Genomic DNA, 14158 nt, shown 5'->3' on the forward strand with positions numbered 1-14158 from the left:
GAAGCCTGGGCTGCTGACCTGAAACTTGGGATCCTCCTGCCTCAGACTCTTTGGGTGCTGGGACTCCACCACCACACCCAGCCTAGTCAGGCTCTCTTGAATTGCCATTTTATCAATCATCCTACACAATTTGTCCCGGGTATCCTCTACTAATTCAGGAGAAAGAAAGCTTCAATAACCTTAAAAAGAAGTTGTTCTAAAGCTCTGCAAAAAATAAATAAAACAATTTAAAAGTCTCATAAAACAATGACTGTCATTAACTATGAGCAATAGGAATCTCACTATAGTGACTCTGAGTAAATGTCCCAAAGGCCTTCCTGTTATAATAAAACCATGTCCCAGCTAAATCAAAACAAACACATTTTATTACATTTTAAGTTCAAACAATATTTTAAATTCCTAGCATATTAAGTCTCTGGATGCCCAAATATGAAGTTTATTATTTGTGTTTCCAGTCTTGCTTGAATACTAGAGTGTTTTTGTTAATGAATTCACAGTTAGCTAACCCTAACATGGAATCATTGGTCTCAACTGAGGGTACTTTCTGGATTTGCACAGCCAGGAGGTGGGGTGTTATCTTCGGTCCCTCTTGAGTTGGTTGCTTTTTTTTTTTTTTTGGAGCTGAGGACCGAACCCAGGGCCTTGTGCTTGCTAGGCAAGCACTCTACCACTGAGCTAAATCCCCAACCCGGAGTTGGTTTCTTAATGACAACCCCTCAGTCGTAACTCTCTTAACTTGGTCTAGATAGATTCAAGGCTTTATATCTGAATTTCAGGGCTAATATTAGTGTTTGCCTCTTGAGTAAATCTGGCTTTCATATTTACCTACCTCGATCTTGTCTGGTTTCATACCACAGAGAAGCAAAGAGATAGAAAATATGAGAAAGGTTAAGAAACATAGACATAGAGGCCAGAGGAAAAAACTGGTCTCATACACCACCAAGTCAAGTCTGAAGAAGAGAAGAGGGACGGACAAAAGCAATTTAAAGACAATGCTGAGACCTTTCTAGAACAGATGGATGACACAAATGTCCTGATTTCAGGAGTCAAACAAGACAAATCCACAACTAGAAACATGCTAAAATTGTCACTCACCAAAGAAAAGTGAAGTGACATTAAGGTAAAAATTAAAGAAAAAGCTAGTCATGTAAATAGGAACTAATGATTGGAATGAGAAGACTTAACAGTAAATAGAAATAAAACATAAGTGTTCACTTATCAACAACAGACACTAGCTGCTATCCCAGAATGTATATAGTAAGTGTCTTATAAGAAGGGGGATGGTAAAAAGATTTCCAATGAAAACTTACAAGGCAATAGTTGCACACACACAGCCCCTACTGTAGAGAAAAGTTTCAAGGTGAGCACCAGGCAGACAGACCCAGATCACACAGAGAGCTATGCTGCAATGGGAAGAAGCACAAAGGAAAGACCTGAGCAAAACCAAACACTCATGATGAAACCGCAGGATGGGCCATGGGCTGAGGGGCACCATCACAGGAGGTGTTTTAAAATCAGTCCTTGAGTTTGTGAGGAGGAAGGCTAAGAAAAATGCTTTAACTTAGACTTGAGCTTTGCAGAGTGAAACATGTAAGGTGGCCACTAAAAGAATATCAACAAAGCATATAAAATTTAGAAATTACTGTAGAAGAAAACAGACTTAAATTTCATCCAAATTTCTAAAACATGATGAAAGAAAAACTCCACATGGATAACTTTTTTTTTTTTTTTTTTTTTTTTTTAATAACAACAATCATAGAAGCCGGGCATGGTGGCACATGGCTTTAATCCCAGCACTCAGGAGGCAGAAGCTGGTGTATCTCTAAGTTCGAGGCCAGCCTGGTCTACATAGTGAGTTCCAGGTCAGCTAAGGCTCCACAGTGAGACCTGTCTCAAAAAACAAAGTAAAGCACATTGAGACAGAAGGCGGCCAATAATAAAACATCCCTATAGAGCTGTTTCATCATCTGGGGCCAAGTTGAGACTGAGCACCACGGTATCTGCCTGAAATCTAACACTTGAGAGGTGGAGGCAGGAGGATCAGAAGTTCAAGGCTAGCCTGGGCTACAGAAGACCCCCTCCAAACCACTGTGCACCACCACCACCACCACCACCATCACCACCACCAACACACACACACACACACACACACACACACACACACACACACACACACACAAGAAAAAGCCAAGGCAGAGAAAAAATTTACAGCCCAGCCATACTGGGTATAATAAATACATAAACATTAAGGATATCAAAATGTTGAAAGTAAAAGTATAAAAAGAAAAAATTCTCAAATATTAACTGAAAGGATGCTGGTATAGTTTTATTAAGTAGACAAACCAGACTTCACAGCAAAAGTTATTCTTATAGACGAAAGAAAAAAAATCACTGGGAAGGGATAAAATCCAGTTAGTTAGAGTAACATCAAAAATGAGAAGCTCTTAGGAATTTCAGCAACTACCCTCCAAACATATAAGGCAAATACAGGTGGGTGACAGAGAGAAACCGATGGACCACATAACAGGGGAAGTTCAGCACACTACCTCACATCAGAAGAGTTCATCATCCACTGCCAAAAACTACCCCACAAGAGCAACCAAGAGAAAAGCAAGCACTACAGAATCTATATGGACAGCAGAAATGCTGAGTCCACAGGAACAGAGCAGGACCAGTACACGGTGGGGTATTATATGCATGTGTGTTGTATGTGTGTGAGTGCACACATGCCACTGCACCCATGTGGGGGTCAGAGGACAACTGTGTGAACCCTGGGGATCAAATTCAAGTCCTCAAGCTTGGTTGGTAGCAGGTGCCTTGGACTACTGAGCCCTTTCACAAGCCCCCAGTACACATGCGCACTAAGTGTGGAGCACTCAGGAAGTGACAATGCGGCTGGTTGTGGTGACACAGACTTCAAACCCCAGAGCTCAGCAGGGAGAGGTGGGCAGAGTCATGCAGTTCCGGGGCACCAGGACTACTGTTGGGATGGAGGAAACTCCAACTGAGGGGAAATACTCAGTTTATGGTACCAAGACCAGACAAGGCGGGTCAGGAAGGGGAAAGTTGATTGTTAACCCCACTCATCTACACAGATGGAAAAATTCCAAACACAACACAGGTAAGCAGGTCCACTAACATCTCAAAAGACAACAAAAAGAAATTGAGTGTGACATGCTGCAACCTGATACACTGTGCAAACACTGTAAGTGTAAGACGCTAGACAAAAGACTCCACGTAGTCACTGTGTAACAGGATTCAGAATAGGAAAAACCTCTAGAGAGAAAACGGTAGGGGGTTGCCAAAGGAGAAGGAACTGCTGGAGTATATTTCTTTGTGAAAAAAACCAAAAACGCTTCCAAACTAGACAGTGGTGATGGTCATACAACACTGTGAACATATTAAAGTCAGACTGTCCTAGTTAGTATTGAAATTATTACAAAGAAACTATTCTGAAATTGAGTTAAATCTTCTAAAAGAATACACATCATAGAGGAAAAAACAATGAATGCTCGTCTTTTTGTTTGTCCGTTGGTTGGTTGGTTGGTTGGTTGGTTGGTTGGTTGGTTGGTTGGTTTGGTTTGGTTTGGTTTGGTTTGGTTTGGTTTTTCAAGACAGGGTTTCTCTATATAGCCCTGACTGTCCTGGAACTCTCTGCAGACCAAGCTGGCCTCAAACTCACAGAGATCCTCCTGCCTCCACCGCCCAGCCTTAATGTTCATCTCTTAAATAACATTTTTGTAATTCAAGACAAGCAACCAAATAAAGGGCAGGTCAAGAGAGAACTAACTGTGACCTTCCCCTCCCACTTTCCAGTGTTCTAGAAGCTCCAGCACAGGGCTGAAGTGTGCCAACTCCCGGGTGCTGTTCGAGCTTTAGATACTAGCATATTATACAAGGAAATACACAACCGACCACACAAGACAACTGGAGATTTCTCAGCCATGTATTATGAGTCTCCCAACTTATCATCAAACTACAGATAAGGCTCCCAAGATGGCTCGGTGGGCACAGGCTTGCTTGAAGGCCTAAGGATATGAGTTTAACCCCTGGGACAGAAGAGAACTGACTCCAAAGTTCTCCTCTGACCTTCTCACAAGTGACATAAGAGTGCCTGTACTCATTCATACATACACACGCACACACACAAATAAACATTTTTAAAATAATGATTTTTAAATGAGATAAACCATATACAACATAAAATGTTACCAATTTTCAAATGGACAAGTTAAAACCTAATCAGTTTTGTTTCACTCAATCATTTGTAAAGGGAAAAAAAATCTAGATAAACTTTTAATCACAGATGTGAAATGAAAAGCTGTGTCAGAAAACCTTCAAGTTTTACCTTGCAAGTTCCTTTGGTTTGAACTTCCACCATGTGTCTGGCTCCCGGAAAAGGACCTTATACTTATGTTTCTGAGACTACATACAGAAAAGACAAAAAAAAACAATGTGAATAATTTTTCCATGAAATTTAATGCAATGTTTGCAAATCGTATCACATTAAAATGAAAATGAAAGCCCCTCACAGGTGACCACAGAATCTATCTGCTGGGGATGGAGAGATGGCTCAGTGGTTAGGAGCACTGGCTGCTCTTCCAAAGGACCCAAGTTCAATCCCCAGCACCCCCATGGCAGTTCACTCCTGGGGCTCTGGTATCTGTGCACAGACATACATGCAGGCAAAGCCCTAGTGTATATAAAAACTAAATAAATCTCTAAAAACAATCTCTCTGCTCTCTTAGAGAGACAGCAAGGATTACTGGGAGGGTGTGCACCCCTGCTACTGCTGCTGTTTTGGGGGTGTTTGTTTTGAGATAAAGTCTCAAGTAGCCTGGATTGGCCTTTAATTTGCTTTGGAGAAGAGCTGGAGTTCCTAGTAAGCACCATCATCACATCTGGCTTTTCCTGTGAGAAACACTGAAGTTGAGAAAGGGGACACATGCATTTTGAAAGGTAGAAGGTTCTAGTTAAAGAAAAAGTAGGAGGCGGGCACACCAGGCTGGAACCACCTCCCATCCTCTACTTGGTTGATAATTCACCTTTCTTAGCAAACATCAGAGAGCACAGTCACAAAAACCAAGAACAAAAATAGAAAATTCAATCTAAGAGGAGTCATATCTAAACTCTGATCCTCTTCCTAGGCTTCTGGGCTCACTTTACAGCCCTAGTTAAAGTTACCTGTGGTGGTCTGAAAGAAAATGGCCCCATAGGGAGTGGCACCATTAGGTGTGGCTTTGCTGGAGTAGGTGTGGTCTGATGAAGCAAGTGTGTCACTGTGGAAGTGGGCACTGAGAGCTCTTACATGTTCAGGATACCACCCAGTGTATCAGTCCATTTCCTGTTGCCTGAAAGATGCAGGACTCTCAGCTACTTCTCTAGCGCTGTGTCTGCCTACACACTGCCATGATAATGGACTAAACCTCTGAATTGTAAGCCATCAATTCAATTAAATGTTTTCCTTTGTAAGAGTTGCCGTGGTCATGGTATCTTTTCATAGCAATAGAAATCCTAACTAAGACACTACCCTAGACAGCTAAAGTAGGTCAGAATTAAGAAACTGGAATAAACTGTAATAAGAAGAAATGCAATTTTACAGTATCCCTGACCCAGCAATTTACTTCCAAAATTTTATGTTACTGATAGTTATATAAAGAGAACAAACATGGACAGGCGGTGGTGGCGCACGCCTTTAATCCCAGCACTCGGGAGGCAGAGCCAGGCAAATCTCTGTGAGTTCGAGGCCAGCCTGGGCTGCCAAGTGAGTTCCAGGAAAGGCGCAAAGCTACACAGAGAAACCCTGTCTCGGAGGGAGGGAGGGAGGGAGAGAGAGAGAGAGAGAGAGAGAGAGAGAGAGAGAGAGAGAGAACAAACATGGATAGACATAAACAAATACATATGCATGCCAAGATACTTTAGTTGACTATTATTTGTAATAGCAAAAGAACAAAAAAGGTCAGACTACTAATATGAATTTATCTAAATAAACGAGGATATACACATAAAATAAAAACTTTTGTTTAATGCTTTTTTGGGTTTTTTGTTTTTTTTGTTTGTTTCAAGACAGGGTTTCTCTGTGTAGCCCTGGAACTCATTCTGTAGACCAGACTGGCCTCATAACTCAGAGATCTGCCTATCTCTGGCTCCTAAGTGCTGAGATTAAAGGTGTGCCATGTGCCACCACCAAGTCATCTTAAAGACTTGTTTATTCATGTATTTTATATATAATGTCTTCATGCACACCAGAAGAGGGAATCAGATCTCATTTACAGATGGTTGTGAGCCACATTGTGGTTGTTGGGAATTGAACTCAGGACCTCTGAAAAGAGCAGTCAAGTGCTCTTAACCGCTGAGCCATCTCTTTAACCCCCAAAAACATCACTTTTAAAATTCTATATTAAAATGAAAGAAATAGAACCATCCTTTAAACTGAGGAGGAGAAAGTAAGACAAACAATTTTCTTTCTTTCTTTCTTTCTTTCTTTCTTTCTTTCTTTCTTTCTTTCTCTCTCTCTCTCTCTCTCTCTCTCTCTCTCTTTCTTTCTTTCTTTCTTTTTTTTTGGTTTCTCGAGACAGGGTTTCTCCGTGTAGCTTTGCGCCTTTCCTGGAACTCACTCTGTAGACCAGGCTGGCCTCTGCCTCCTGAGTGCTGGGGTTAAAGGTGTGCGCCACCACCGCCCGGCAACAGTTTTCTTTTGGGAGAAAAGGGAATTATTCACACATTTGTTCAGGCACAGAAAACACCTAGAAAGATTCTCAAAAATAGTATTAAAGTATTTCTGTCTAGAAAGGGGACTTTGGGCACTGTTTTAAAGTTTGGGTATTTATCAGATATGCATCCACCAATCAAATACCAAAGAAACTGGGACAAGACTCACTCAGGACCTGCGGCTCCTCCCAACAATTCTCACCCAGCTTCACTACCCTAAACCTCTCCCTCCCAGAGGCCAGGCTTCCCGTCTAATTCCTATAAACTCATCCATTTTGGCTAGGTGCCTCTTGGCCCCTCTTCCCTCCCTTCCCCTCCCCTCTCAGGGCCTGCTCTATTCTGCTGGCCATGTTCAGTCTGGACTCTTCCAGATGCCTCTGGCTGTCCTCTTCCTCATATCTACAATGAAACCTTTTCCTCCACCACACCATGGATCGATACTATCCCCACTTTCATTCAGTGTTGTTATAACTTAAAATCTGTGGCCAGCAACTGCCTCTCCCATGTTTCAGCACTCTAGTGTGGTTATAGCACACCCATCAACCTCTGCACTTTACACTGGACCCACTCCTTCTCTCAGACATTGTGCATCTTTCTCTTCCTTTGAATTCATTCCATGATCTATAAATACCATCCACTTATCTTCCTCATCATATTCTACCTTCCATGACCAGCTAGTTACCAGATCCCTTTTATAAAGTCTATGGCCAAGGGGTGGTAGCACAGGCCTTTAATCCCAGCACTTGAGAGGCAGAGGCAGGTAGATCTCTGTGAGTTCGAAGTCTGCCTGGTCTACAAGTGAGTTCCAGGACAGCCAGGGCTGCACAGAGAACCCGTCTCAAACAACAACAACGACGTCTCAAAGACTGTCACCAGTTTCTTCCTCAGCCCCTTCCAAACGGCTACCCCCCCCCCAAAAAAACTGGCCTACGCCTGTGGCCACAGCTGCGGCTGTCAGGGCACTGCTCCCTCTTCCCTGCTCTTTCCTCATGATGCACACTGTGTCTGCCCCATCCCAGCCAGCAGAAGTCTCGTTGGGTTCTTTGTTTTGCAATGCTAGACCTTCCTTTTCATCCAAACCTCTGCTCAAAATGCAGTGCCTGAGACTTGGTCTTCAGTCTAACGCTTTAGACCTAGCCTGATCTCCTTTGTATCCAAGTCTTCATGAAGAAATAAATGAGTTTGACACTCTGTGAGAAGCAGGGTCTCTTATATACTTCTGAGTATAGTTAGGGAGAACCAAGAAATCGATACTGGAAAAGTAGGGCTTGGGTTTGGTTTTGGTTTTTTTGAAACAGGGTTTCTCTGTATAATGCCTAATATGAAAAAGTGTTTTAATATTTTCAATCATATAAGAAGCTGGGTAGTGGGGGCATATGCCTTTAATCCCATCACTCAGGAGGCAGAGGCAGGAAGATCTATGAGTTTGAAGCCAGCCTGGGCTACAGAATGAGCCAAGACAGCCAGAGCCACACAGAGAAACCCTGTCTTGAAGGAAAAAAAAAAAAAAAAAAAAGGGCTGGAGAGATGGCTCAGTGGTTAAGAGCACCGACTGCCCTTCCAGAGGTCCTGAGTTCAATTCCCAGCAACCACATGGTGGCTTACAACCACCTGTAATGAGATCTGATGCCCTCCCTCTTCTGGCATGCAGGGACACATGTAGGCAGAATACTGTATACATAGCAAATAAATCTTAAATAAATCTTAAATAAATAAATAAATACTTTGTTTTTTTAAAAGAAAGGAAGGAAGGGAGGGAGGGAGGGAGGGAGGGAGGGAGGGAGGGAGGGAGGAAGGAAGGAAGGAAGGAAGGAAGGAGCTGTGTATGGCAGAGCACACCTGTACTTCCAGCACTTAAGAGGCTAAAAAAGACAAAGGAAGAGTTCAAGGCTGCCTGGGTTATGAAGACAAGAGTTAGAATACCAGAAACAAAACAATGGGAACCCTTTATTTTCTACTTAAGAAAATTAAGTGTTAGGGCTGGATCGACAGCTCAGCGGTTAAGAGAACAGGCTGTCTTGTAGATGACTCAGGTTCAGTTCAGTTCCCACATGGTGGCTCATAACCACTTGCAACGCCAGTGCCATGAGATCCAACACCCTCTTCTGGACTCTGCAGGCTGCTACACGCAGATGATGCACATGAACAAATAAATAAGGAATGACAGTATCACAAGCTTTCTAAGAGGACAACAAGAAATATGGGTAGACTGCAGAGCAGTCCTGAAGACCCAGACAGCCTACCCCAACACTGAGTATTTTGTCAACAGCTAAAAAGCAAAGTCTATTTCAGCTTCCAATGAACTAAAATCAAATCTACTGCTCCTACAGTGAAATACACTGGGGGAGGAGGAAGGTGAGGCAGGGGCATTTGAGACATGATCTCTTTATATAGTCCTGGCTCTCCTGGAACTCCCTATGTTGACCAAGCTGGTCTTGAACTCAGAGATCCACCTGCCTCTGCCTCCCTTAGCTCTGGGATTAAAGGTGTACAATACCATGCACAGCTTTCAAGACACATTTTTTTCCCTTGGAAAGTAAAGGTACTTTAAAAATAGTTCAAGTGCACTAAACATGATGTCTAATGTTACATTTTAGGTTTATATCACTGTGCTTAAGAGATCTATAAAACAAAAATGCCTCTAACCTGTAAGCTCCACTTGCCCAAGGACAGATAACTTTCTAGAATGCTGGGGCTGATGTTCCCATAAGGTATTAAGCCACTTGTTTTCACTTCTGTAAACAAGGTTGGTTTCCCCAAATGCACAGATGTGTGCTTCATCACACAGAGGCAGGAAATACACAAGGATGTGTCTTACCTCTGACTGCAGGGAGACAGGAAGTGAGTAGCCTTGTGAGCTTTGCCTTTATAAACCCCTGACTAATGTAATCTGGAGCCACATTCTAAGCATGAGTCTCGGACATAGTCCTGGCCCGTATCCATGGCCCTGGCTATTACTTAATAAAGCCTCTTTTCGTTCAAATGTATCAGATGCCAGAATGGTGAATCTCTGAGTGACTGCAGACCCTTTCATTAGTAAAACAAATGTGACGAACAACAGCCTGGATGTTAAGGATGTAAAAAGGAACTCCAATATGCATTCAACTAAGGAAGCATAAATTCTGCTTCCATGTTAAAGGCATGTGCTACTAATGGAGGACTACATCACCCACCAAAAACAAAAACCTATACTAAAAGCTTCACTTATCAGCTGTAGTCAGTAAAGTTACTCTGTACCAAGCACAGTGGCACATCTAGAAGATTCAATGGAAGGGAGGGGAGGAAAAAAGGGAAGGTAACATTTGAACATCAGAATTGTCAAGCTGAGTAAACTTGGCTGTACAGAAAAGCTCAGCCCGACTGGTTGTCTCCCTCTTCCCATTTCAAAGACCAAACCCTCAAGGACTTGAGGACCACTGGTGAGATTAACACCCCTTCAGCGACTCCAACCCCAACAGTACAAACTAATGGTACAAACCAAAGCAACATATGGCTTCATTTCCCATGCTTGGAGGTTTGTATTATCTATGATTACTGGAGACACCTTCTTCTCAAATGCTTCTTTTGCTGAAAAATACAAAACAAAATGTTATCACTTTAATAATATTAAATACAGAGTGGGCATGGCTAGGTAATAAAAATAAAAGTCACCAATTTCCAAGATGGCCAGTGTTGTGTGATATTTTGCTTGTGTGGAGAGCAGGGGGAGGGGAGGAGACAACCTGGAGGAAGGGGCAAACTGGAGCACACGGACAACTGTCCTCGCCTGTCCTACCGAGACACCAGGAGAAAAGACTGCCGTCTGACAAGTCCCCACTGATTAAATGAAACCTAGACATTCTAATCCTCTCCACAAAATTAAACTTCATTTATTACTTTATAGAGGGGAATGAAGAGAGAGAGAGAGAGAGAGAGAGAGAGAGAGAGAGAGAGAGAGAGAATGTGTGTGTGTGTGTTACACACTAGTGTGAGGTTGACATGGGTCTCTCTGTAGACCTATAGCCCAGGCTGGCTTTGAACTCACAGAGCTCCACCTGCTCTGCCCCCCAGTGCATGTGTCAGCCTTGCCCAGCACAGGTGCTGTCCTTACTTTTGAGGCAGGGTCTCTCAATAAACCTGGCACTCATCCATCTGGCTAGACTGGCTACCCAGCAAGTCCCAGGGCTGACTTTTCTGTGGGGGCTGAGAACTGAACACATGTCCTCATGCCCCAAAATTTTACTGTGGTTTTTGTTTTTTTTGGGTTTTGTTTTTTGGGTTTTTTTTTTGGGGGGGGGGTTGTTTGTTTTTTGAGACAGGGTTTCTCTGTGCAGCCCTGGCTGTCCTGGAACTCACTCTGCAGCCCAGGCTGGCATCAGACTCAGATCCACCTGCCTCTGCCTCCCAAGTGCTAGGATTATCCTAGTTTATTTTAATTACAAATTCCTTCTGTTTGTTTTTGAGACAGGGTTTCTCTGTGCAGCCCTGGCTGTCCTGGAACTCACTCTGTAGTCCAGGCTGGCCTCTCAGAGGTCCTCCCACCTCTACCTCTGGAGTGCTGGAATTGAAAGTATGCACCACCACACCTGGCTAATTACAAGTTCTCTAGGGCTAGGGCTGGCCATAGCTCAGTGACAGCACACTTATGTGGCATGTGTTTAAGACCACAAACCATGAGTATACAAAGTTTTTGAAAGTGCTATGTCTCTCAAAAAACAGATCCTAAAGAAAACTTCCTCTTTATACTATTCTAACATTATGCAGACCCTAACACCTGCTCTTACCTCGATTCTGGTTCCATTCATGAGCTTCTCCCAAGTACTTTACATCAAACTGGTACTGTCCATTTATATAAAAATAATCATCAGTACTTAGAATGACTCCACTCGGGTTATCTTCTTGCAAAGTCCTATTATGACAAAAGGGATTATTTTCATTAATTTTCCTTCCAAAATTCTCTTTTATAGTCATAATTCAAATAGAAATTTAAGTAATAGTATTTAAAGGAACAATACATTTCAAACAAATTACATTGGAAATTCTCTAAGCAAAAGTTCAACTCTTGGAAAGAAAAAAAAAAAAAAACTAAGCCAAGATAGGTCTATTTTGCTTTATACAAATTACTCAGAAATATAGTTTGGTTTGGTTTTATGAAACCGGGTCTCATGCATCCCAGGCAGGCCTCAAACTTATTCTCTAACCAAGGGTGCCCCTGAACACTTGCTCTTGCGGCCTTCACATCTCAAATGCTGAGACAGCAGGCATGACCCGCACACCTGGTGCTCTCTTCCTTCTCCACATGCACCTATCTGAGCCATCTTAAATAAAGCTGTACGAGTATAAACTACTTATAAACACGGAAGCATGAAGTGTGTTCAGATGTCCAGGACCTATGGAAAAATGCTGTGGGTATGGCAGCCTCCCGCTAATTCCAGTGCTTGTAAGATGGAGACGGGAGATACCTGGAGCAAGCTAGCTAGCCAGACTTGCCACAGCAAGCTCTGGGTTCAACTGAGAGACCCTGACTCAATGAAAAGGGGGGAACACAATTAAGGAAGACACCCAAAATTAACCTTGGGCCTCCACACATGAACCTGCAAATAGACACCGGCCTATACTTATGCAAACACACACACACATAAGAGAAAAAAGGTGAAACCACACTGTGGGTCCCTTTCAGCTTTTCTCGACTTCTCTGTCTTCCAGGATCAATTCTTAGCCTCTGTCTTCTACACTTACAGTATAAGAAAATTACATTAAAAAAAAAAAGATATCCATCCATGTCTTTTCCAATAAATCCAAAAACCTTCCTGTTCCATCAGATTTTCCTCACATCACATGCTAATGCTAACTTAATGTTATGGACCATAATCCTACTTATTTTACGAACAGACAGATAGCTCACATTATGACACAAAATTCTGTTCCCTCTCTCACCACACTTTGGCTTTGACCCGGAAACCTCGCTCTACGGTCTGCCACCTTTCACAGAACCACTTTCATCCCCGTTCATTCACAAACAACTTCCACACCCGGCTTTACCCAATACTTTAATACAGAATGTAAGGCACGGCCTGTAATGCCGGCACTCGGGAGGCAGTCAGGAAGACCTCTGTGAGTTCAAGGCCAGCCTGGGCTACAGAGAGAGTTCTAAGACAGCCAGGACTGCTTCACAGAGAAACCCTGTCTTGAGAAAAGAAAAAAGGTAACATTAAATTACTTTATATTGCTATTACTGGGGCTAGAGATGTAGCTCAATTGGCAGAATGCTTTCCTACCATGCACAGGATCCTGGGTTTGACCCCTATCACCACGTAAATCAGCTATGACGGCACACACCTGCAATCCCAGCCCTTGAGGGTTTATTGGCAGGAGTACAGAAATGCATGACCTTGGCTACAGTACCTGTGAGTTTGAGAACAGACCGGGAGACAAGACCCTCTATCTCAAAACACACACACCTCATGCCATTGCTAAATCAAAGAAAAAAGTCTATGGCTACAAAAATAAATTCAAATTCAGGAGGAAAAAAAGCAAATATGTCAAACTTTAATGGCCAAGGGCTCTGGGGAGGAACTAAGGAAGCAATACTATTAATGAATACCTTTGAAGCTATAATTACAGGGCTATTTCTAACCTCGGTTCCGGTCTCCCACATCAAAGCACCAGCAACCTATGCAAACTACAAAACTGGCATGAAAACATGAGCAAAGGAATTGTATTTCCAACAAAATAAAGCTTTGGGCCAGGAACGGCAACACAAACCTTTAATTCCAACACTCTGGAGTCAGAGACAGAACTGTTAGTTCAAGGTCAGCCTTGTCTGTATAATAAGATCCTGGCTGGTCAAGGCTACACAGTGAGTGAGACCTTGTCTCAAAAATCAAAAGTAAAAAGTTTAAAATCCTTGGGTTGTGTGATAACTATTATTCATCAGTTTTCCTTATAATCATGTTTCATTTGTTTGTTTTTTGTGAGGCATTTTATTTTTGTTGTTTTATTGTTTTGTTTTGTTTTGTTTTTGAGACAGGGTTTCTATGCGTTGAACTTGCTCTGTAGACCAGGCTGGCCTTGAACCCAAGTATCTTCCTGTCTCTGCCTCCAAAGTGTTGGGACTGAAGTTTATGTTAGGATTAAAGATGTATGCTACCATGCCTGACAATTTTTCTTAGTTTTTCAAGTCTGGCTTTTATACTCCATAAACAAAGTTAAACTCATCATTCTCCCATTCAAATTGGCTCTCATCCACAGAAGAGTATTTCACAGTCTCGGGATCTTAAAACTATCTTTAATTTTTTTCTTTTGTCTGTCAAAGATGTTCTGAGAAAAGATTTCAATAAAAACTTTTAGAAATGAGTATTTTTTGTTTTTGTTTTTCAAGACAGGGTTTCTCTGTGTAACATCCCTAGCTGTCCTGGAATTCAGTATATAGATCAGGCTGGCCTCAAACTCAGAGTCTATCTCGCCT

The 14158-nt window shown here is 42.4% G+C and overlaps 1 protein-coding gene across 6 annotated transcripts in view; it reads right to left on the reverse strand.

The window, feature by feature from the left end:
* Positions 1 to 14158, reverse strand: part of N4bp2 (NEDD4 binding protein 2) — a 78543-nt gene that overhangs the window by 34610 nt on the left and 29775 nt on the right. For all 6 annotated transcript variants that reach the window (XM_036200822.1, XM_036200821.1, XM_036200820.1 and 3 more), the window contains 3 exons: positions 11475 to 11599; positions 10190 to 10278; positions 4349 to 4425 (listed from right to left, as the gene is read on the reverse strand). In XM_036200822.1, the coding sequence (XP_036056715.1) occupies positions 4349 to 4425; positions 10190 to 10278; positions 11475 to 11599 (291 nt within the window). The remainder of the gene's footprint in view (positions 1 to 4348; positions 4426 to 10189; positions 10279 to 11474; positions 11600 to 14158) is intronic.

The sequence above is a fragment of the Onychomys torridus genome, chromosome 10, assembly GCF_903995425.1.
Source record: "Onychomys torridus chromosome 10, mOncTor1.1, whole genome shotgun sequence".
Taxonomy (NCBI): Eukaryota; Metazoa; Chordata; class Mammalia; order Rodentia; family Cricetidae; genus Onychomys; species Onychomys torridus.